Genomic DNA, 21,411 nt, shown 5'->3' on the forward strand with positions numbered 1-21,411 from the left:
TGCCCTCCGCTCGGTCCGCGGGGCCGGCGGGGCGGGGGCTGGGAGGGGCGGGCCTGCGGCCGGGGCGGGGCGGGGCGGGGGCGCGGGGGCGGGGGACGCGCTCACCTGGAGCCCGGCCCGGCCCGACCGGAACGCCTGGGGGCGGGGCCAGGGGCGAGAGGGGCGGGGCCTGACGAGATGGGCTTGGCCTGGGGCGGGCGGGGCGGGGCCTGGCGGAGGGCGGGGCGGGGCCTGGGGCCTGGGGCGGGCGGGGCAGGCGGGGCCGGCGGGCGCCCGCAGACGTCAGGGACCCGCCGCGGGAGGCCGCCGCCGCTCGGCCGGGCTGCGCCGGGCTCCGCGCGCTTCGGGCCGCGCCGGGCAGGTCCTAGGTGGCGGCCCGGGCACGGCGCTCGCCGGCCGGACGGGAGGCCGGGGCCGAGCCGCAGGTAAGACGCGCCGCCTGCGCCCGCGGCGGCCGGAGCCTCTGCCGCCCGCACCTGTGCGCCCGCCCGGGGGCCACGCGGGCAGGGCAGGGCTGGGGCGGGGGCCGGGAAGGGGCCGGGGCCGGGGCAGGAGCAGGGGCAGGGCCGGGGCAGCGATCGGAGCCCCCCCTCGGGCTGGACAAAGGCGGGTGCGGGCCGCGGGCGCACCTGGCCGGGCCGGTCCCTGCGCCACGGAGACGGCAGGTCTGCGCCAGGCTGGGCGGGGCCCCGGGCGCGTCTCCGCGGCCTGGGCAAGGGCGCGGGCCCGGCACCAGCTCGCCATGGCGCCGGGAGCGCTGATTCAGGAGCCGGAGCCCTCCTCCCCCTCCGGCCCGCGCTCCTGCCGCCGCCGCCGCCGCCCGGCCTGGTCGCTGCGCCGCCGTCCCTCCCCGCGTCCTCCTTCTCCTCCTCCTCGTCTCCCGATTCCCCTTGGCCGCCGTCTCTCTGCCTCCCGGCCTCCGTCCCGGCCTCCGATCCGCCTGCTCCTCCAGCCGCCCGCCCGGCCCTCCCGGCCCCATCCCAGCCCCAGAACCTGCCCCTCCACCTCACCGCCCCACCTCCTGGCGGTGGCCCTCCTGGCTGGGGGCCGGGGGTCACGTTTGGGGTGTTTATTATTTTCCCTCCTAGCAATGGGAGCAGGCTGTTGGGGAGCATCCATGGCCCGGGCCTGGGCCTTTGGGGACGGGCTGGGCGGCGGAGCACCCTCTCGCAGGCAGCGTGGCTGGGCCCGGGGTGGGGTGGGGGTGGGGGGCTCCCTTTGCCACACGCAGAGGCTGTGCCCTCCTGTGAGTGGGGTCTCCATGTGCTGCCCATCCGCAGCAGGTGTGGGACCCTGCGGGGGGCGGGGCTGTGGGCTGGATGGGGGCTGGAAAGCAATACGGTGGGGGCCCCCAGGGCCTGAGGGGTTTCTGAGGAGGTTGGGCTGTGGAGGCCTCAGGGAGTGAAGGGGCATGGGTGGTGCCTGCCTTGGTCTCCAGTGTCACCCCCCCCCCCCCCAGGGTGAAGGCTCTGACCTCGGAGCCGCCCTCGCCTGGGGCGGCTTCCACGTCCTCGGTCTGCCTGCCCAGGAGGCCTGAGGACATGGGGCTGCTCCGTCCTCAGCCTTCACAGCTGGTGGGGCCTGGCCTCGGTCTGACCCACTGCCCGTCAGGGCGGTAGCAGAGGCCTCGGGTGTGAGTCTGCAGGGACAGGGACGGGACAGGCGGGGCTGGGACCTCCACGGTGGGGCCTGCAGGGACAGGGATGGGGACAGACAGGGCTGGGACCTCCACGGTGGGGCCTGCAGGGATGGGACAGACAGGGCTGGGACGTCCACGGTGGGGCCTGCAGGGACGGAGACGGGGCTGGGGCCTCCATGGTGCAGGCACCAGCAGCTCCCGGTCACTGACCCAGCGCCTAGCCAGTCCTCGCCTGCTCTGCACACGGCCAGGCTGTGGACGTGGGACCCGTGGGCCGGACCCTGCACTCGGGCTGGGCCTCTGGGCTCCCGCTCGGCTCCAGGACCAGCCACCGGCTCTGGAGCTGGAGGCCCAGGCCCTCGCCCTGGCTGTTCCCTCTGCCTGGACACCACCCCCCCCAGGCCATGTACCCGCTCCCACCTGCCCCTGAGCCGCTCAGATGGTGGCAGGTGGCCTTCCCTGGCACCCCTCTTCACAGACCCTCCTATCACTCACTGTTCCCCTTTAGAAGGAAGCCCCAGGCTGCATGTGATCTGGTACGCTCGCTTGTGCGCAGTGTACATGTATGTGTAGTGTGTGAGCGCGTGTGTGTAGTGTGTTCAGTGTGTGTAGTGTGCTCAGTGAAGTGTGCATGCGTGTGCAGTGTGTGCACATATAGTGTGTGGTGAACCTGTATGTGTGGTGTGTGCACTACAGGTATGCATGTGTGTGCTGTGTGAGTGTGTGCAGAGGAGTGGCCAGGGGCGCTGTGGGCGTGTGGGAGGTGCTCCAGGTCACGTGCACATGGGTGTGGCAGGGTGCCCACGCCCCGGAGCCTGTGCCCGTGTGGGTGCAGGGGCTGCCCTGGCTGGGCTGCTCCGGGCCTGGTCTCGGTGACGTCAGCCCTGGTCATTGCCCAGGCTGCCCCCGCTGCCCCTCACGCCGCCATGCAGTGCCCTGCAGTGCCCACCACACTAACCCTCAGAGCCTCCTTCGCCGATGCCCCGGACCCGGGCACCCTTCCCTCCTGGGCACTGCTCCTAGCCAGGGCCTGCGGGGGTCCCGGTGGCCCCTGAGAGGCGTGGTCTCCTCAGCGGAGGGAGCACTGGTGGGCGGTCCTCCTCCGCTGCCCCCTGCCCCTGTGCCCAGGCTGGTCCCAGGATGTCCGGCGGGGAGCGGAGCCTCCGGCTGAGAATGTGTGTCCTGGGGGTGGGGAGGGGGTGCCGTGGGCCTGCGTTGTGGGGACCCGGCGGTGGGGAGTGGCCCCGGGGTCCGGTCACGGGACGTCTGTGGGTCCACACGCAGGCTGTGCGCCGATGCCCGTGGGAGAGGCTGTGCCGGGCCTGGAGCGTGAGGGGCCGGCCATGTGGCTGGGCGGCTCATGGGGAGGGCCAGCGGCCTGGGGCGGGGGCCCGGCGTCTCCGGGAGGTGCTGTCGGGGTGCGGGGGAGCCGGGTGCTTGGGCCTTGGCGGGGCAGGGTCTGTGCTGGCTCCGGGGTTGGGCTCGGGCTCGGGGTCGGGCTCGGGGGTCGGGCTCGGGCTCGGGGGTCAGGCTCCGGGGTCGGACTCGGGGTCGGGGTCGGGGGTCGGGCTCGGGGTCAGGCTCCGGGGTCGGGCTCTGGGTCGGGGTCGGGGCTCCGGGGTCGGGCTCGGGGTCGGGCTCGGGGGTCGGGCTCGGGGGTCGGGCTCGGGCCGGCAGGGAGGGAGCCGCTCTGACAAGCTCTCCCCCCAGGGCCGGACGGGCCGTCGGCGCCACGATGAGCGTCACCTCCTGGTTCCTGGTGAGCAGCAGCGGCACCCGCCACCGGCTCCCGCGGGAGCTCATCTTCGTGGGGCGCGATGAGTGCGAGCTCATGCTGCAGGTGAGGGCGCCCGCCGGGCGGGGCGGGCGGGGGCGGCACACCTCCCGGCCCGGACGCCGGAGGCTCTGGCCGGGGGGCGGCTGCAGGCCGCGCTGACCACAGGGCTCAGCCGCTGAGACTCAGGCCGGCCCCCCGGACGGTGCTGGGGATGGTCCGCCCCGCTCCCTTCTGGGGCTGCTGTGGCCGAGTCTGGGGGAGCGCACGGCCAGCTCCGACCCTCAGGCCTGTCCACGTGGCCGGCGCCCCGGAGGTGCCCTGGGGAGGGCTGCCTGAGGGCACCGGGCCTCGGCAGTCAGCACTCTGGCCCGGGTGTGGGGTCCGGGCTCGGCTTCTGTGGGGAGCAGGATGGGGCGGGGGACGGGCTGGCCCTGGAGGGGCGTGCCCTCTGCTCTGAGCCTCCTGTGTGGTGCGGGCCTGAGGGTGCGAGCTCCCCAGGCTGGCGTCCTCCTGCCTTCTCCCAGGGGCCCTCCCTGCCGCTCTCCCACGGGCTGAGCGGGGCTGGGGATCCTGCTCGGGAGGAGTTCGGGGGCCCCCTCCTGGTTTCTGGCTGGTCACGGGGGGCCCTGAGCAGGGTGGGCCGGGCCCTGGCCTGGGCCTGCCGGGGTGTCTGCCCCGGCTGCCCATCCGGTGGGGAAACTGAGGCTCGGAGGTCTGCAGGTGTGCAGTGCGTGTGGGGTGCCTCCGCCCCGTCCTCGCCGGAGGAGATCCGCCGTCCTCCGTCCTCCACCAGGGCCGCGCCAGCCTGGACGTCCTGCCTGCCGCCCGGGGGCAAACCCTGCCCTCCCCGCACCCTTAGCCACGCCTGGGGGACCCCCTTCCACCCTCCGGCGGGCACCCCTCCCCCAGGGCCTGCGCTGGGCCCAGCCTCTCCCGCACCTGCCCCAGAAGGTGGCCTGGGGACGGGATGGGTGTGGACGTGGTGCGGGGAGGGGCTCGGTCAGAGCGAGGGGCGGGCAGAGCGGAGGGGGTGGCAAGGCCAGGGCACCGGGAGGCCTGCAGGCTTGTGCCCCGGTCTGGGCAGGAGGGGTCACCGCCTGGCCTCTGGGCAGAGGGGGACATGGCCCGGGACCACCTGGCCTGAGCTGTGTGCACCGTGCAGGGTGTGTATGTGCACACGCGTGAGCGCCCCGCGCACCCTCCGCAGGGCAGGCCTGGGGCCGGGCGGGCGCGGGCGGTGCAGGGTGAGCTGGAGCAGGCGCCGGCCTGGGCTTGGGCTGCTGCCTGTGAGGAGGCCTGGGCGGGGCGTCCCCCGGAGGCGCAGGCGTGAGGTTGGAAGCGCCTTTGCTCCCTTTTGAAGTGAGAGCGGACGCCCTTCTCCCAGCGCCCTGTTTGGAGCCTGTGCTGCCGCCGCTCCCATTGCTTGGTGTCGCACCTGGGCCGGGGCCGGGGTGGGGTGGGGGGTCCTCCCTGCTCTGAGGAGCCCTGGTGCGGCCCCAGGTCCGAGGGGGCTGGGCGGGAGCGGTGCCTGGTGACAGCCCTGGCCGGAGTGCGCACAGCAGCCCTGGCTCTGGGTGCAGATTGGGGGTGTGCTGTGCCACGTGCAGGGAGCCCGAAGGTGGGCGGGCCTCTTGCCAGGAGAGGGGTGGTGGGCACAGGTGGAGGACCTGGGCCAGTGGGGGCATGGGACCTCCAGAGTCCGCAGAGGCGGGGGTGGGGTGGGGGAGGGGGAAGGGGATGCTGGGCCCCGGGGGCTGGGCGGGGGGGGGGGGGGCTGGGCCCGGTGGCCGGGAGGCGTGGAGAGGCCTCAGGCCTGTGGCTCGGGGGCAGGGCCGGCCTTCCCGCCCTGGAGGGGTCAGCAGGAGAGGGACCGGCAGGGCCGGTGGGGGCTGGGAGGACAGGACGGAGTGGCCGCAGGGCGGAGGCAGGTGGACAGGTGAGGGTGCTGAGGAGGACAGTGGGCGCTGGTGCAGGTGTGAGGGGGGTGCGGCTGGAGTGGCTCGGAGGCGGGGGGGGGGGGTGGTGGCCAGGATTGGGGGCCTCCCTCTCGGGGAGGGAGGAGAGCGTACAGGCTGCAGGGTCAGTCCTCAGAGGTGGCATCTGGCAAGAGGGACAGGGTGCCCTCGCTGCCGCCCCCTGGTGACCGTGGGTGGCAGGGCCGGGGCCAGCCCCTCCGCGGAGTCCTGGCCCAGAACCACACGCGCCGCCCCAGACCAGGGCCCCCTCAGTCCCCTAATTGGTGAAGCCTCCCTGAGAGGGTGATGCCCAGAGACAGCGGGTCCCTCTGCCCAGGGCCCGCCGGGCTGTTCCCGGTGCTGGGCTGTGCTGGGGCGCGGGGAGCACAGAGGGAGGGGAGCCATCCCCCCCCCACCAGGCCGGGGTCTGAGGAGCCATGGTCGACCGGGGCTGCCCAGGGGGCAGTGACCTGGCCTGTGGGGTCCCAGGATGCTCCTCCAGTGCCCCTCAGCGGGGTGTGTGTGTGTGTGTGTGTGGGGAGGTGCGGGCCCCGCGTGGGCAGCGCAGTGGCCCTGGGCGCCAGGCCGGGAAGGCCCTGGCCAAGGCCACGGGCAGGGTCACGGGGCCGGCGCTGGGGGAGGGGCTCCCGCAGACCTGTGTGAGGCCGACCGAGGAGGCAGTGCGGGTCCGGGCAGAGGGAGGCCGGGGGGAGGGCAGCGGGTCTCAAGGTCAGAGCCTCCTGGCCAGGGACCCGCAGGCTGCTCCAGGAGTGCCACCCGGTCATCTTGGGGTGGGGTGGGGGGGCTCCCCGGGGAGGGCGCCTGGGACAGGGCACCCTGCTCCTCCCGGGCTCAGGGGGCAGGATGGGGGCAGGGGCACCACTGCAGGAGGCTGTGTGGGCCCTGCCCCCCACCTCTCTCCCTCCTCACGGCCCCCCAGGCTCTCAGGCCCCCCACTGTGGTGTCATCATTGTGGGTCACGCCGCTAACTCGGGGCCCAGAATCCAAACAGGTTGCAGTGACCTTGGCTCCGGACGGGGCGGGGTGGGGCGGGGCCAGAACCTTCGTCCACACCCCTGTGAGCTGGGCCTGCAGGTGGGGGGACGTGGGGATGCAGGTCCTAGCCACCTTCCCAGGGCGGGGGTCCTGTCCCCAGCGGCAGGGGCCTGCTGTGGAGGGGGGCCTGGGGGTCCTGGGGCCACTGCCTGGCGGCCCCCAGGGTCACATGCTGCCGCCGGGGTGGGCAGCCCCCGGGCTGGCCGATGGTGCGGGGTCTCCCAGGGCGGGGCCTGGACCTGTGGCCCCTCAGGCACCAGGGCCTCCTGCTGAGTGGCCGGGTCCTGGGCCAAGTGGGCAGCTGGTGCGGGGGCCCCGGGCTCAGCCGTGCCAGGCCTGAGCGGGGGGACAGTGGCCCGGCCCGGCCCCTGCGGGTCCCCAGGCCCTGGAGCGGAGGGGGAGAGCAGGCTGGCCCTCCAGCGGGCAGTGAGGGGCTGGCTGTGTCCTCGGGAGGGGGTGGGGGAAGTGCTGGCAGTGCCAGGCGGCAGTACCGTGTGCGCGGGGCGGGTGTGCCCAGGTGTGTGGAGTGCGGTGCGTGAGCGCAGAGCCCACAGGGTCTGGGAGGGTCACCCAGGTCTGGGTGCACGTGTCCGCCTCCTGGACAGGCTGGGTGCCCCGTGGGGCGGGCTCTCCCCTCCCCCGTCCTCCCTCCGGTTCTGCCGGACCTGCCTGGCCTCCCTGGCTGCCCTCGGAGGGAACATCACATCCCAGCCAGCGGAGGGTTCCCAGCCTCCCACGGGGGGAGGGGTCACGAAGGTGGGGCCTGGGGTGCCGGGGAGGAGCCAGCTGGCATCTGGCAAACCTCCAGCCTGATCTGGTGCCGGGGCTGGCGGGCCGGGCACACACCCTGCAGGGTGAGGTGTGAGGTGTGGGTGGGACGGGGGCTCCGAGGCTGAGGCTGGGGGTGGGGCCGTGGTGGGACGGTGGGGCCCCGCATGTGCCGCTGCCTCCTGGGATTGCCCAGCGGGAAGGCCCCTGACATGGCCGGTGCCCGGTGCCCGCAGTCCCGCAGCGTGGACAAGCAGCACGCCGTCATCAACTACGACCAGGACCGCGATGAGCACTGGGTGAAGGACCTGGGCAGCCTCAATGGGGTGAGTGCGGGCCCCACCCCTCCACGGCCCCTCCCTCTGCATTGGCCACGCCCTTCTCAGTGGCCACGCCCCTCCATGGCCCCTCCCTCTGCACTGGCCTCATCCCCTCCATGGCCCCTCCCTCTGTGCTTGCCACGCCCCTCTCCATGACCACACCCCTCCATGGTCCCACCTCCCTCCATGGTCCCTCCTTCTGCACTGTCCCCGCCCCTCTCCATGGCCACGCCCTTCCATGGCCCCTCCCTCTGCACGGCCCCATTCCCTCCATGGCCTCTCTGCACTGTCCCCGCCCCTCTTCATGGCCCCGCCCTTTGCACTGGCCCCGCCCCTCCATGGCCCCTCCCTCTGCACTGACCCCGCCCCTCCACGGCCCCGCCCTCTGTACTGGCCCCGCCCCTCTCCACAGTCCCGCCCTCTGCACTAGTCCCGCCCCTCTCCATGCCCCTTCCCTCTGCACTGGCCCCGCCTCTCCATGGCCCCTCCCTCTGCTGGGCTCACCCCAGCTCTGTCTCTCTCTGGGGCCCCCCTCTGGACCACACCTCCGCTGAGTGTCCTCGGCCCCACAGGACCTCTGCTCAGTGGGCAGCCACCCTCTCAGCAGGCTCCCGTGGGGAGCGGAGCCAGACAGCCTGGCCCGGCCTGACCAGCCTCGCCATGGGCCACCCTGGTGTGTGCCTCGCTGCTCCCGAGGGCACCGTGGCCGGGGCCGGGCAGCACAGGCCTGAGTGGACGAGAGGAAGTCTGCCTCACAGAGACGGCCAGGTGTTCAGCTGGAGGGGCTGCACCCTGTCCGGCACCACCAAGGCCGGGCTCTGCCACCCCTCAATTCGGCGGCGTCTGTCCCTGCCGGTGGGCTCCAGGCTGGGTGACCTTGTGCTAGAGCCTGAGGGAAGGGGATCCCCCTTAGCCGCCCAGAGCCTGAGGGAAGGGGATCCCCCTTAGCCGGCCCTGTCCCCCTCAGCAGGCCCGGCCCCCCTCAGCCGGCCCCCCTCAGCCGGCCCGGCCCCCTCAGCCGGCCCGGACCCCCTCAGCTGGCCCGGTCCCCTCAGCTGGCCCGGCCCCCCTCAGCCGGCCCCCCTCAGCCGGCCCGGCCCCCTCAGCTGGCCCGGCCCCCCTCAGCCGGCCCGGCCCCCCTCCCTCAGCCGGCCCGGCCCACCTCAGCCGGCCCCCCTCAGCCGGCCCGGCCCCCTCAGCCGGCCCCCTCAGCCGGCCCGGCCCCCTCAGCCGGCCCGGCCCCCTCAGCCGGCCCCCCTCAGCCGGCCCGGCCCCCTCAGCCGGCCCCCTCAGCCGGCCGGCCCCCCTCAGCCGGCCTGTCTCCACAGACGTTCGTGAACGAGGTGCGCATCCCGGACCAGAAGTACGTCACGCTGAAGCTCAATGACGTCATCCGCTTCGGCTACGATATCCTTCCCCCCCACCCCCCGCGCTCCCTCCAGCTCCCGCCCCGGGGCCCCTGCTCCCGGGCCCACTCGCCCTTATCCTGGGCGCAGGGGGCCTCAGCGGACAGCGGGGTGAGGGCGGCGAGGAGGAACCGCCCGCGGGCCTGCCTCACCCAGGGCCCGAGGGACAAGCGAGCCCTCCCTGGGCCCCGAGCCCCTTGGCCGGGGCTGGGCCTGGCGCTCCGTGCCCAGAACTCGGCGGGTGGGGCCGTGCCTCCCCGGGCAGCGGGCCCGTACACACGGCAGGAGAGCGTGCTGTTCAGCCCGCATTCGGGGGGCTCACCGGCCGGGGCCCTGCCACCCCGGGAACCTTGGGTGGTCCGGGATGGCTGGAGGGGGGTGCCCTCGGGGGCTCCTGCCTGCCACGCCCCGGTGAGTGGCAGTGAGGGGGGTGCACGGTGTGCCCTGAGCCCGTGGGCATGTGACCTGGAGTGGCCTTTGCCCTCTACTCCTCCAGTGGGGGAGCACAGGGTGCAGGCTGTGCCCGCGGCGTGGACACGTGCCCGGAGCACACGGGGTGGGGGGCAGCGTGATGCCGGGCCTCCCTCCCTGAGCCGGCCCGCCCGGAGCGCCCCTTTATCTCCGGCTGAGCTGTCCCTCCCGTTCTCCTTAACGCCCCCACATGCCAACATGTACGTGCTGGAGCGTGTGCAGCACCGCGTGCCGGAGGAGGCACTCAGGGTCAGTGCCAGCGCCCGCCGGCCCCCACCCCCGCCCCCGCACGGCCCTGTGTGTCCCTGTGTCTCCCAGCCCTCCGCTCCCACCCCATCCTCCCTGGCCAGCACCCCGGCCGGCCCGGCCTGCTCTGCAGGGCCACCCAGTCCGGCAGGTGGGGAGGCAGGCATTCCGGGCCAGGCTGCGGCGGCCACCGCGGGGGCGTGGCTGTGGGTGTAGCGTGGCCCTGGCATGCACAGACACCTCTACCCCCACATGCACACACACGTACATGTGCAGACACCACACATGCACAGATACCCACATGTGCACAAATGCAAAGACACACTAAAATGTGTACACTTTTAGGCATACTGTGCACACACATGTGTAGTCATGCTCTCACACATGCACAGGAGCAGACACACACATGTATACACGTGTGAGCACACGTTCATACAGGCGCACAGGAAGACACACACGTGTATACACACATAGGCACACATGCATGCACGCGCACACACACGTGCATGTGAACATATGTTCTCACAATTGCTTGGACAGGCCACTGTTCCCCCCGCACGGCTCCTAGTGGCTGACCCGGGCCCGGGCCCGCCCGCCCCTCTGGTGGGCTGGGTTGCAGTCTCCCCTCGGGCATTGCTGCCCACCCCCTCCTCCACCTGAGCAAGCCGCTCCCCGGAAGGCCTTGTGGTTCTGGGGTCCCCCGGCTGGGGCAGGGGCAGGCAGGGCTCAGGCTGCCCCGGGGGGGGGGGGGAGGTGTCCTGAGGCGGAGGGCCCTCACTGCCTCCTCCCGCAGCACGAGAAGTACACCAGCCAGCTGCAGGTGAGCGCCAAGGGGCCGGCGCCCAAGAGGGCCGAGGCGCTCCCGGAGCAGGCGCCGTACTGCGAGTCCTCCAGCTCCCGGCCGGAGCGCGACCGGAGGCCCGGCACAGGTATGACCTGCCCCCAGGCGGCTCCCACGGCTCCCGATTCACCTCACGGGGAGCAGTCCTCTCCCCCACCACCCCTCGCTCCGCCTCAGCCTCTGGGCTCCCACCCCCAGCAGCCATGCACAGCCTGCTCACGTATGAGCCCTGGTGCCCATGTACACGCCCTGCACACACCCCCAACCATGCACGCATGCCCCCTGCACACACACCCATCCACACACCTCTGCCCCCTGCACACACACCCATCCATACACACCTACCTCTGCACACACACCCATTCATACATCCCTGCCCCCTGCACACACACACCCATACACTCCTGTCCCCTGCATGCACACCCACGCATACACACCTGCCCCCTGCACACACACCCATCCATATAGCCCTGACCCCTGCACACACACGCATTCATACACCCCTACCCCCTGCACACACACCCACACACGCACACCTGCCCCCTGCACACACACCCATCCATATAGCCCTGCCCCCTGCACACACATGCATTCATACACCCCTACCCCCTGCACACACACCCACACACGCACACCTGCCCCCTGCACACACACATCCATACACCCCTGCCTCCTGCACACACACCCACCTACACACCCCTGCCCCCTGCACACACACCCATCCACACACACCTGCCCCTGCTCACACACCCATCCACACACACTTGCCCCTGCACACACACCCACACCCCTGCCCCTGCCCCTGCACAGTGAGCTGTCACCCTTATCCACGTGGAAGGGCTCGGGGCTGTTGGCAGCTGGTCCTGGCGGCTGCAGGCCGGAGCTGGGGGCGATGCCCGCCTGCCCGCCTGCCCCAGTCCCCCTGCTGTGGTCTGCCCTGTGGTTGGCCCCAGGGACCTGGAGTCCACGCTCCCTCCGCAGAAACAGCCACCTACCGCACGCCCCTGTACGGGCAGCCCTCCTGGTGGGGGGAGGAGGACGCGGGCGCCCCGTCGGAGGACCGGCCGCCCGAGGGGCCGTACCCAGGTAGGTCCCGGGCCGGACAGGCCCATGGAGCCCCGGACTCCATCTGCGGGATGGGGCTCCCGTCCAGGGAGGTGGTGGGTGAGGGTGCCGCCCTCGGTCCCCCCTGAGAAGGTGTTCCCCGACCCCCAGAGCGGCCCAAGGAGCTGGCTCCGCAGGACGGGGAGCTGGCCGGCACGCCGCCCGGCCTCCGGGCCCCCTCGGAGCCCCAGGGCTACGCCTTCCGCCGGGAGCCCAGCTACTTCGAGATCCCCACGAAGGAGGCCCCGCCGCCCCGGCCGCCCGAGGCGCCGGCCCACGAGGCGCCCACCAGGGACGTGGCGCCGGGTGGCGTGCCCGTGGTGCAGAGCCACGCCTCCTTCACCATCGAGTTCGACGACGGCAGCCCGGGCAAGCTGAAGATCAAGGACCACGTCACCAAGTTCTCACTGCGCCAGCGGCGGCCGCCCGGCAGGGCCGCGCCCGGCGAGGCCGTCTCGGCCGAGACCAAGGTGGCCGACTGGCTGGTGCAGAACGACCCCAGCCTGCTGCGCCAGGCGGGCCCCGGCGAGGACCGCCACAGCGCCAAGAGCGACCTGCCCGTCCACGCCCGCACCCTGAAGGGTGAGTGCCCCTGCCTGGCCGCGTGTCCCTCCCGGGGCAGGGCCCTCTCTGCTTGAAGTCCATTTTTATTTTTAAAATATATTTTATTTATTTTATTTATTTTTATTTTTTATTTTTTTAAAATATATTTTATTGATTTTTTTACAGAGAGGAAGGGAGAGGGATAGAGAGTTAGAAACATCGATGAGAGAGAACCATCGATCAGCTGCCTCTTGCACACCCCCTACTGGGGATATGCCCGCAACCAAGGTACATGCCCTTGACCGGAATCGAACCTGCGACCTTTCAGTCCGCAGGCTGATGCTCTACCACTGAGCCAAACCGGTTTTGGCCCCCCCCCCCTTTTTTTTTTTAAAAATATATTTTATTAATTTTTTACAGAGAGGAAGGGAGAGAGATAGAGAACTAGAAACGTCGATGAGAGAGAAACATCGACCAGCTGCCTCTTGCACACCTCCTACCGAGAATGTACCCACAACTAACATACATGCCCCTGACCGGAATTGAACCTGGGACCTTTTAGTCCACCGACCGACGCTCTACCACTGAGCCAAACCGGTTTCGGCCCATTTTTATTTTTATTTTTTAAATATATCTTATTGATTTTTCACAGAGAGAAAGGGAGAGGGATAGAGAATTAGAAACATCGATGAAAGAGAAACATCCATCAGCTGCCTCCTGCACACCTCCCACGGGGGATGTGCCCAGAACCACACCTGCCCTTGACCAGAATCGAACCTGGGACCTTTGACCAGAATCGAACCTGGGACCTTTCAGTCCGCAGACCGACGCTCTATCCACTGAGCCAAACCGGTACATGCCCTTGACCAGAATCGAACCTGGGACCTTTCAGTCCGCAGACCGACGCTCTATCCACTGAGCCAAACCGGTCAAGGCTCAATTTTCCTTTTAAAAAATATATTTTTATTGATTTCAGAGGGGAAGGGAGAGGGAGACGGAGAGAAGCATCCATGAGGAGGTAGAATCGTGGATCGGCTGCCTCCTGCAGGCCCCTCCGGGGTGACCAGCATGGTCCCGGGACTCACCTGGGTCACGTGTACGGGGCTCCGTGGGGCTCGGGTGCCATGTCCCCAGCCGCAGGTGACAGCTATGGTTGGGTGTGTCGGCCCCCCTGGGGCTCATGCGTTGGGGTCCCCGCCCCCCAGGCCACAAACACGAGGACGGCACGCAGAGCGACTCGGAGGACCCCGTGGCCAAGGCGGCGGCAGCGGCGGCCGGGGTCCCCGTGGAGAACGGGGAGCAGGCGCGGCTGCAGAGGCAGATCAAGCGAGACCCCCAGGAGCTGCTGCACAACCAGCAGGCCTTCGTCATCGAGTTCTTCGACGAGGACACGCCCCGCAAGAAGCGCTCCCAGTCCTTCACGCACGCCCCGCCCGGGGACCCCAAGCCCGACAGGCGCCGCGGCCCGGGGCCCGCCGACAGCCGCGGGGGCGCCCCGGCCCCGGCCCGGGGGCGGGCAGCAGCGCGGGGCCGCAGCGGGCCAGCTCGCTCAAGCGGGAGAAGACGGAGGAGCGGCTGGCCGGCCCCCCCACGCCCGCCAGGGCCCCCGCGCGCCCCTTCGGCTCTGTGGGGCGCCGCTCGCGCCTGGCCCAGGACTTCATGGCCCAGTGTCTGCGGGACGGCTCGCCGGCCGCCCGCCACAGCCCCAGCCCCGGCCCCGAGAAGGTGCCCACGGCACTGCCCGCCCCGCTGACGCCCCGCGGGGCCAGTCCCGTGCCCCCTCGCCCCCGCCGCCCCCCGCGGACCCCCAGCTCACCAAGGCGGACCCCCAGCTCACCAAGGCGGACCCCCAGCTCACCAAGGCGCGCCGGCAGGAGGAGGACGACAGCCTCAGCGATGCGGGCACCTACACCATCGAGACGGAGGCGCAGGACCGGGAGGTGGAGGAGGCCCGCAAGATGATCGACCAGGTGAGTGCCCCTCGGTCAGGCCCCGGTGGTGGGCCAGTCAGGGGCCCTGCTCCCGGGGGGCGTGTCTGGGCAGAGGGGGCGGGGAAAGGGCGTGTCATGGGGTGGGGTGGGCGGGGCGTGCCAGGGCGTGGTGTGTGTGGGGGGTGTGGGCAGAGGCGGGCTGGCCGGGCGGGGATGGGGGGACGGGGCCGGGTGGGGTAGGGGTGGGCTGGGCGAGCCTGGGTGGAGGTGTGCGGGGCGTGCTGGGCTGGGCGGGGCGTGCTGGGCTGGGCGGGGCGAGCGGGTGCCCTAACAGCTGCCTCTCCCGCAGGTGTTCGGGGTACTGGAGACGCCTGACCTGTCCAGGGCGTCCTCGGCCATCTTCCGCCCAGTCATCCGCGGGGACGGAGAGGAAGCCGGCGACGGGATGGTCCAGCGGGTGTCCCTGCTGCAGGAGCTCACCTCCCGGCCGGTGGGCGTGGCCCCCCAGGGGGAGCTCCAGGTACGCGCAGGCCACGCACTGGCCACACACGGGCCACGCACGGGCCACGCACAGACACCGCCCAGGTCCACGTTGGGCCGCCATGGGTCCTGTATGCACTCACCCAGACTCCAGTTCTGCCCGGAGCTGGACTCCAGGCCCCAGAGAGGCTGGGCCCAGCCCGTTCCCAAGGAGCCAGCCCAGCTGGCCGGCGGCTAGGCCGGGTGTAGAGGACTCAGCAGCCTTGAGGCCCTGAGTCCAGATGGCACGTGGGTGTGTGCTGGGCCCAGTCCAGGTGGTGTGTTGGGGTCTCTCAGCCTAGAGGAGGCAGCCGGGCGTCCGGCTGTTTGTGGGGGGGGGGGGCTCCCCCGTCTACTGACACACCCCTGCCTTCTCCCTGCAGGACCCCCCAGTGCCAGGCTCCCCTGGAGGCCCAAAGTGGGTGTCCCGCTGGGCCAGCCTGGCTGACAGCTACTCGGACCCGGGTCTGGCTGGTAAGTGGCTCCGGGGCTATTCCAGGGGGCGGGGGGGTGGTGAGCTCCTGTGGCCGAGCCTGGGATAGGGATGGGCACTGTGTGCCCGAGGCCGGCGGCCAGCGGCCGTGACCACTGCCCTTGTCTCCGCAGAGGACGGCCCGGGCCGCAGAGCCGGGGAGCCGGAGGCGGCCGCGCCCGTGCGCCAGCGGCGGCTGCTCCCCCCGCTCCCCAGCGAGCGGGCGGGCAGCCCCGCCGGCCCCGAGGCCGCCAGGAGGAGTGGGCCGGGGCCCCCGGAGCCGGGCAGCGAGCCGGCCGGCCGCCTCCCGGGCCCGGAGGACGTGGAGCCCGACAGCCTCAGCGATGCCAGCGGCTCAGATGGCGGCCCCCCGGAGGGGCTGGTGTGGAGGCGGGACCGGTGCTCTCCGAGGACCGCGGGGGAGCCGGCCCCGGGGCGCTCTTCCTCGGGGACCAGAACGGGGAGGCGGCCCCGCCCCGGCAGACGCCTGCGGCTCCGGGGGCGGCGGAGGGCCCGGGGCGGGCGGCCCAGCCCCGCGCCCCCGCCAGGGACGGCGTCTACGTCAGCGCCAGCGGCAGGATGGCCCTCAGGCTGCAGACGGCTGGCCGGCCGCCCGAGCCCGAGGGCCCCGCGCCGGCCAGGGAGGCCACGGCCTTCGTCCGGCAGGAGAGCTTCACCAAGGACCCGGCCCGCAGCCCCCCGGCGCCCGGCCAGCTCCCCACCATCTCCAGCCACCCGCTCCTGCAGGACCTGGCCGCCGCCCGGGCCTCGCGCATGGACGTCCACTCCCAGGACACCCAGCTGATCCTGAAGGAGACCGAGACGGCCCTGGCGGCCCTGGAGGCCCGGCTGCTCTCCAAGTCCGCGGCCGAGGGCGAGGGCGCGGCGGGCAGCGCCCCGGGGCCGCCCGAGGACTCCCCGTCCGGCGACTCGGACGTGGACACGGCCAGCACCATCAGCCTGCTCAGCGGCAAGAACGGGCCCAGCCCCACGAGCCCCCAGCTGCTGGGGCTGCAGCGGGAGAAGCCGCCAGCGCAGGACCTGGGGGGCGGCCCCCCGAGCGGCGCCCGGGACTGGCTCTCGGAGAAGCCTCGCCGCCCGGCGTGCCAGGCGGACGCGGGCCGCGGGGAGCCCGGGCGGCGCCTGGCCGTCCGGCGAGGCCAGGGGTCGCTGGACTGGCCCGACGAGGAGCGCGGCTCCGGCCTGGCCCGGGACGGCTCGGACACGGCCGCCTCAGACCACGAGACGCCCGGGATCACCAGGACGGGGCGGCCCGGGTCCCGCCGGAAGCCCGCGGCCCCGCCGCCCTCGCCGGCCGCCCGGGAGGAGCAGGGCCGCGTGTCGGCCAGCGCGCAGAAGGTGCAGCAGGCGCTGACCCGCTCCAACAGCCTGTCCACCCCGCGGCCCACGCGCGCCTCCCGGCTGCGGCGGGCCCGGCTGGGCGACGCCTCGGACACGGAGGCCGCGGACGGCGAGCGGGGGGCCCCGGCCAACGGCCAGGAGCCGGCGGGGCGCCCGGCCGCCGAGCAGGCCAGGAAGCTCTCGCGCCTGGACATCCTGGCCATGCCCCGCAAGCGGGCGGGCTCCTTCACCGGGCCCGGCGAGGCCGAGGCCGCCCCCGCCCGCTCCGGCTTCTCCGGCCGCAGCGCCGAGCTGCCCTGCTCCAACCGCAAGCCCACCAGGGCCGAGGCCCAGCCCGCCGCCCGGAGGACCGCCCCCGCCGCCCCTGCCGCCCGCCAGCCCTTCAGCAGGAACCGCCCGGGCAGCGCCCGCTACTCCTCCCCCAGTGAGTGCCCGGCAGCAGGCGGGCGGCGGGCGGAGGGGCGGCGGCTCCGTGTCTGGGGGCCCTGTTCCCTGGGCGGGCGTGTCACTGAGGACTCGCGGGCGGGTGCACGGCGGGGCCTCCCTGGTGTCCCGCTGGCCTGGGTGAGGGCGGGACCCTCCCCCGTGTCTGGGTGTCCTCCTGGGTGGGACCCTGTGGGGTGCAGGCTGGGCCGTCCGTGTGGGCTGGGCCAGGGGAGGGTACGCTGCCCGCTGGCTGCTATCGGGGTGTGGCGCCCCAGGTGCCCTCTGAGCCTGGGCCCTGTGGCCAAGGGACGGCTGTGTCCCTCTCCCCACCCTACACGAGTCACGTGCAGCGAGGAGGGGCCGGCCTCCTGCCCCGGCAGCTGGACACCCACGCCTGCCCAGCGGGCTGACCCAGAGCCCGACCCGCAGCTCCGAGTGAATTGGTTTAAGGTGTAGACGCTGCTGTTGCTGCTGCCACCTGGACAACCCCTCCTGCATCTGGACACCCCTCCCCCACCCAGACACCCCTCCCCCACCCAGATACTCCCTCCCCCACCCAGACACCCCTATCCCCACCCAGATACCCCTCCCCCACCCAGATACCCCCTCTTCCACCCAGACACCCCTATCATCACCCAGATACCCCTCCCCAACCCAGATACCCCCTCCCCCACCCAGACACCCCTATCCCCACCCAGATACCCCCTCCCCCACCCAGACACCCCTATCCCCACCCAGATACCCCCTCTTCCACCCAGACACCCCCTATCCTCACCCAGATACCCCTCCCCACATTTGGACACCCCTCCCCCCACCCGCACACCCCCTCCCCCATCTGGACACCCCTCCCCCACCCACACACCCCCTCTGCATCTGGACACCCCTCCCCCACCCAGACACCCCTATCCTCACCCAGATACCCCTCCCCGACCCAGGTACCCCCTCCCCCACCCAGACACCCCTATCCCCACTCAGATACCCCTCTCCCTCCCCACGCTGGCTCAGCCTGAGAGCTAATTCCGAAGCGGATGCTGAGCTGTGGGGTGCACTGGAGGAAGGGGTGGCTTGCTCTGAATGCTGCCTGCGCACACCCCCCCCCCTTATTGATTGTGCACGATGTGGCCACGTGGAGCTCAGAGCAGGGCTGTGCACGGTCAGGTGGAGGGTCAGGCTGGTGCAGGGAGGCGTGAGGGGTGAGGTCAGACTCTGCCACAGGCCAGGCTGTGCTCAGCACCCAGGGCTGGGACCATCCTACTGGGAGGTGTGCCCGTCTGGTGTGTGGGCACCACTGCCCCGCCCCCAGGACAGCTCCCGCTGAGGCACAGCCAGGCCGCCCAGCCCTGCATGTGCCTCGGCCGGTGGTGGCCTCCAGACCCTGGCGCTTAGCTGCCGCCAGCACTGCGGCTGGGTGCGGGTGCAGGGGCAGCACCAGGCCTGCGGGGGGCCTGGGGCTGCCACGGAGCTGAGCGCCGCCCGTTCTGTTCTTGCTCCTGGAACCAATTCACTCGCCCAGGCGCGCGCCGCCGGCAGCAGGGCTCCGACTGCACGTCCACCTCGGAGGAGGAGTACGGCTCCCGCCACGGCTCCCCCAAACACACGCGCTCCCGTGCCTCAACAGCCACGCAGACGCCACGGGCCGGCACCCGGGCCCGGCCCCGGGGCCCCGGCCTCCGGGACACCGACGACGAGGAGGAGCCCAACCCCTTCGGGTTCATCGTGCAGCCGGCGGAGATCGCCGAGATCGCCAGGTGCGTGCCGCGTGCCAGGGCCGGAGCACCCGAGGGCAGGGCTGGGCTGGGCTCTCTTCCCAGGTGGGCTTCACAAATGCTCTTTGGGTGGAGGGGTGATTGGATGGGAGGAGGGAGGAGGGATGGATCGTCAGGTGGATAGATGGGTGGATGGATGGATAGATAATCGGATGGATGGGTGGATGGATGGGTAGGTAATTGGGTGGGAGGATGGATAGATGGATGGGTGGATGGTTGGATGGGTGGGTGGTTGGATGGGAGGATGGATAGGGTGAGGGATAGACAGTCAGGTGGGTAGAGGGGTGGATGAAGGTTGGCTGAGTGGATGGCTGGGTAATTGGATGGATGGATGAATGGGTAGTTGGATGGGTGGGTGGTTGGATGGGAGGATGGATAGGGTGAGGGATAGACGGTCAGGTGGGTAGAGGGGTGGATGAAGGATGGCTGAGAGGATGGCTGGGTAATTGGATGGATGGATGGATGGATGGATGGGTAGTTGGGTGGGTGGGTGGTTGGATGGGTGGATGGATAGGGTGAGGGATAGACAGGTGGGTAGAGGGGTGGATGAAGTATGGCTGAGTGGATGGCTGGGTAATTAGATGAATGGATGGATGGATGGATGGATGGATGAATGGGTAGTTGGATGGGTGGGTGGTTGGATGGGTGGGTGGATGAATGAGTGGTTGGATGGGAGGATGGATAGGGTGAGGGATAGAGATCAGGTGGGTAGAGGGGTGGATGAAGGATGGCTGAGTGGATGGCTGGGTAATTGGATGCATGGATGGATGGGTTTTGGATGGGTGGGTAGTTGGATGGGTGGGTGGTTGGATGGGTGGGTGGGTGATTGGATGGGTGGGTGGTTGGATGGATGGATGGATGGATGAGTGGGTAGTTGGATGGGTGGGTGGGTGGATGGGTGGGTGGTTGGATGGGAGGATGGATAGGGTGAGGGAAAGACGGTCAGGTGGGTAGAGGGTGGATGAAGGATGGCTAAGTGGATGGCTGGGTAATTGGATGGATGGATGGATGGATGGATGGATGAATGGGTAGTTGGATGGGTGGGTGGTTGGATGGGAGGTTGGATAGGGTGAGGGATAGACGGTCAGGTGGGTAGAGGGGTGGATGAAAGATGGGTGAGAGGATGGCTGGGTAATTGGGATGGATGGGTGGATGGATGGATGGGTAGGTGGATGGGTGGGTGGTTGGATGGGAGGATGGATGGGAGGATGGATAGGGTGAGGATAGAGGTCAGGTGGGTAGAGGAGTGGATGAAGGATGGCTGAGTGGATGGCTGGGTAATTGGATGCATGGATGGATGGGTTTGGATGGGTGGGTGGTTGGATAGGTTGGTAGTTGGATGGGTGGGTGGTTGGATGGGTGGGTGGTTGGATGGGTGGGTGGTTGGATGGATGGATGGATGGATGGGTGAGTGGGTGGATGGATGAATGGATGGATGGGTGAGTGGGTGGATGGATGAGAGGATGGATGGGAGGATGGATAGGGAGAGGGATTTAGGTCAGGTGGGTAGAGGGGTGGATGAAGGATGGGTGAGCGGAAGGGAGGATGGCTGAGTGGATGGCTGGGTAATTGGATGCATGGATGGATGGGTTTTGGATGGGTGGGTGGTTGGATAGGTTTGGTAGTTGGATGGGTGGGTGGTTGGATGGGTGGGTTGGTTGGATGGGTGGGTGGTTGGATGGGTGGGTGGTTGGATGGGTGGGTGGTTGGATGGATGGATGGATGGATGGGTGAGTGGGTGGATGGATGAATGGGTGGTTGGATGAGAGGATGGATGGGAGGATGGATAGGGAGAGGGATAGAGGTCAGGTGGGTAGAGGGTGGATGAAGGATGGGTGAGCGGAAGGGAGGATGGGTGAGTGGATGGATGGGTGGTGGATGAGGGGTGGATGTCAGACAGAGGGATGGGTGGCTGGGTGGATCAGATGTTCCTGGGAGGACGGGGCCTCTGGCACGCAGACGCCTCCAGAGCTCTGGCTGACGATGTGCCCCGTGTGGTCCCTCACCAGAAGGCCTCCTCAGGCCGGGTGCAGAGAGTGGCGGGGGCGGGTCCTCTCAGCAATGATGGCCCTCCGGGGCCTGTGGGGGGCAGGAGGGGCCTGGCTGGGTGGTCTGAGAGCCACGGGAGGCTGTGGAGAGGCAGACGGGGCCGGCGGTGCTGGGGCTCAGCTCCCTGGGCCGCCCTGCGCGGTGGGGAGGTCCTGGCTTATCTGCTTTTCCCGCCTTTTCCTCTGCCCCATTCTGCCCTCGCCTGAGGCCCCGCCCCCTATCCTGCCTCAGTTTCCCTCCGTGTTCGTGGCAGCCCTGGTGGTTAGCCCCTGTCCCTGGAGCGGGGGGTGCCTGCCTGGGAGCCCGTGGGTGTTTGCCCAACCTCCCTGCTCTGGCCCTGCCCCCCCTCCCCCCGCCCCATGCCCGCCTCCCTCCCCCGGACCCCGGGACACGTGCCTCCGGTGGAGCCGTGGCCAGTGGCTGGTTGGGCGAAGTGTGGGCCAGGCTGCAGGCCGCAGGCCCCCCTCGGCGGCCGCCCTGGGGACTCTCCTTGGGAGGGTGTGTGTGGGGGAGATGGAGTCCTGCTCCCGCCCTCCCGCCGGGCAGGCTGGGGGCCCAGACCGCCTTTCCCGCCCGCAGGCTGAGCCAGACGCTGGTGAAGGACGTGGCCATCCTCGCCCGGGAGATCCACGATGTGGCCGGGGACGGCGACCCGGGCCCCCCCGGGCCCCCCCGCAGCTCCCCCCTCGGCAACATGCCCAGCACCCCCGCCTCCACCATCTCCGCCCGCGAGGAGGTGAGCGGCCCGGCCGAGGGCCGA

At 70.7% G+C, this 21,411-nt stretch overlaps 1 protein-coding gene across 1 annotated transcript; it reads left to right on the forward strand.

Annotated features, from left to right (window-relative positions):
- Positions 1 to 264: 264 nt before the first annotated feature.
- On the forward strand, positions 265 to 21,411 carry CEP170B (centrosomal protein 170B; the record flags this gene model as incomplete). The annotated part of the gene is given in 17 exon segments (XM_084866003.1): positions 265 to 425; positions 3,350 to 3,479; positions 7,432 to 7,521; positions 8,844 to 8,922; positions 9,583 to 9,641; positions 10,432 to 10,567; positions 11,461 to 11,565; positions 11,695 to 12,165; positions 13,332 to 13,634; positions 13,637 to 13,906; positions 13,909 to 14,096; positions 14,407 to 14,577; positions 14,960 to 15,050; positions 15,183 to 15,479; positions 15,482 to 16,834; positions 18,350 to 18,584; positions 21,231 to 21,411. Coding segments are annotated over 16 exon segments (4,134 nt in total), but the record flags the coding sequence as incomplete, so codon positions are not given.

The sequence above is a fragment of the Pipistrellus hanaki genome, assembly GCF_964339955.1.
Source record: "Pipistrellus hanaki genome assembly, chromosome: 1".
In the NCBI taxonomy this organism is placed as follows: Eukaryota; Metazoa; Chordata; class Mammalia; order Chiroptera; family Vespertilionidae; genus Pipistrellus; species Pipistrellus hanaki.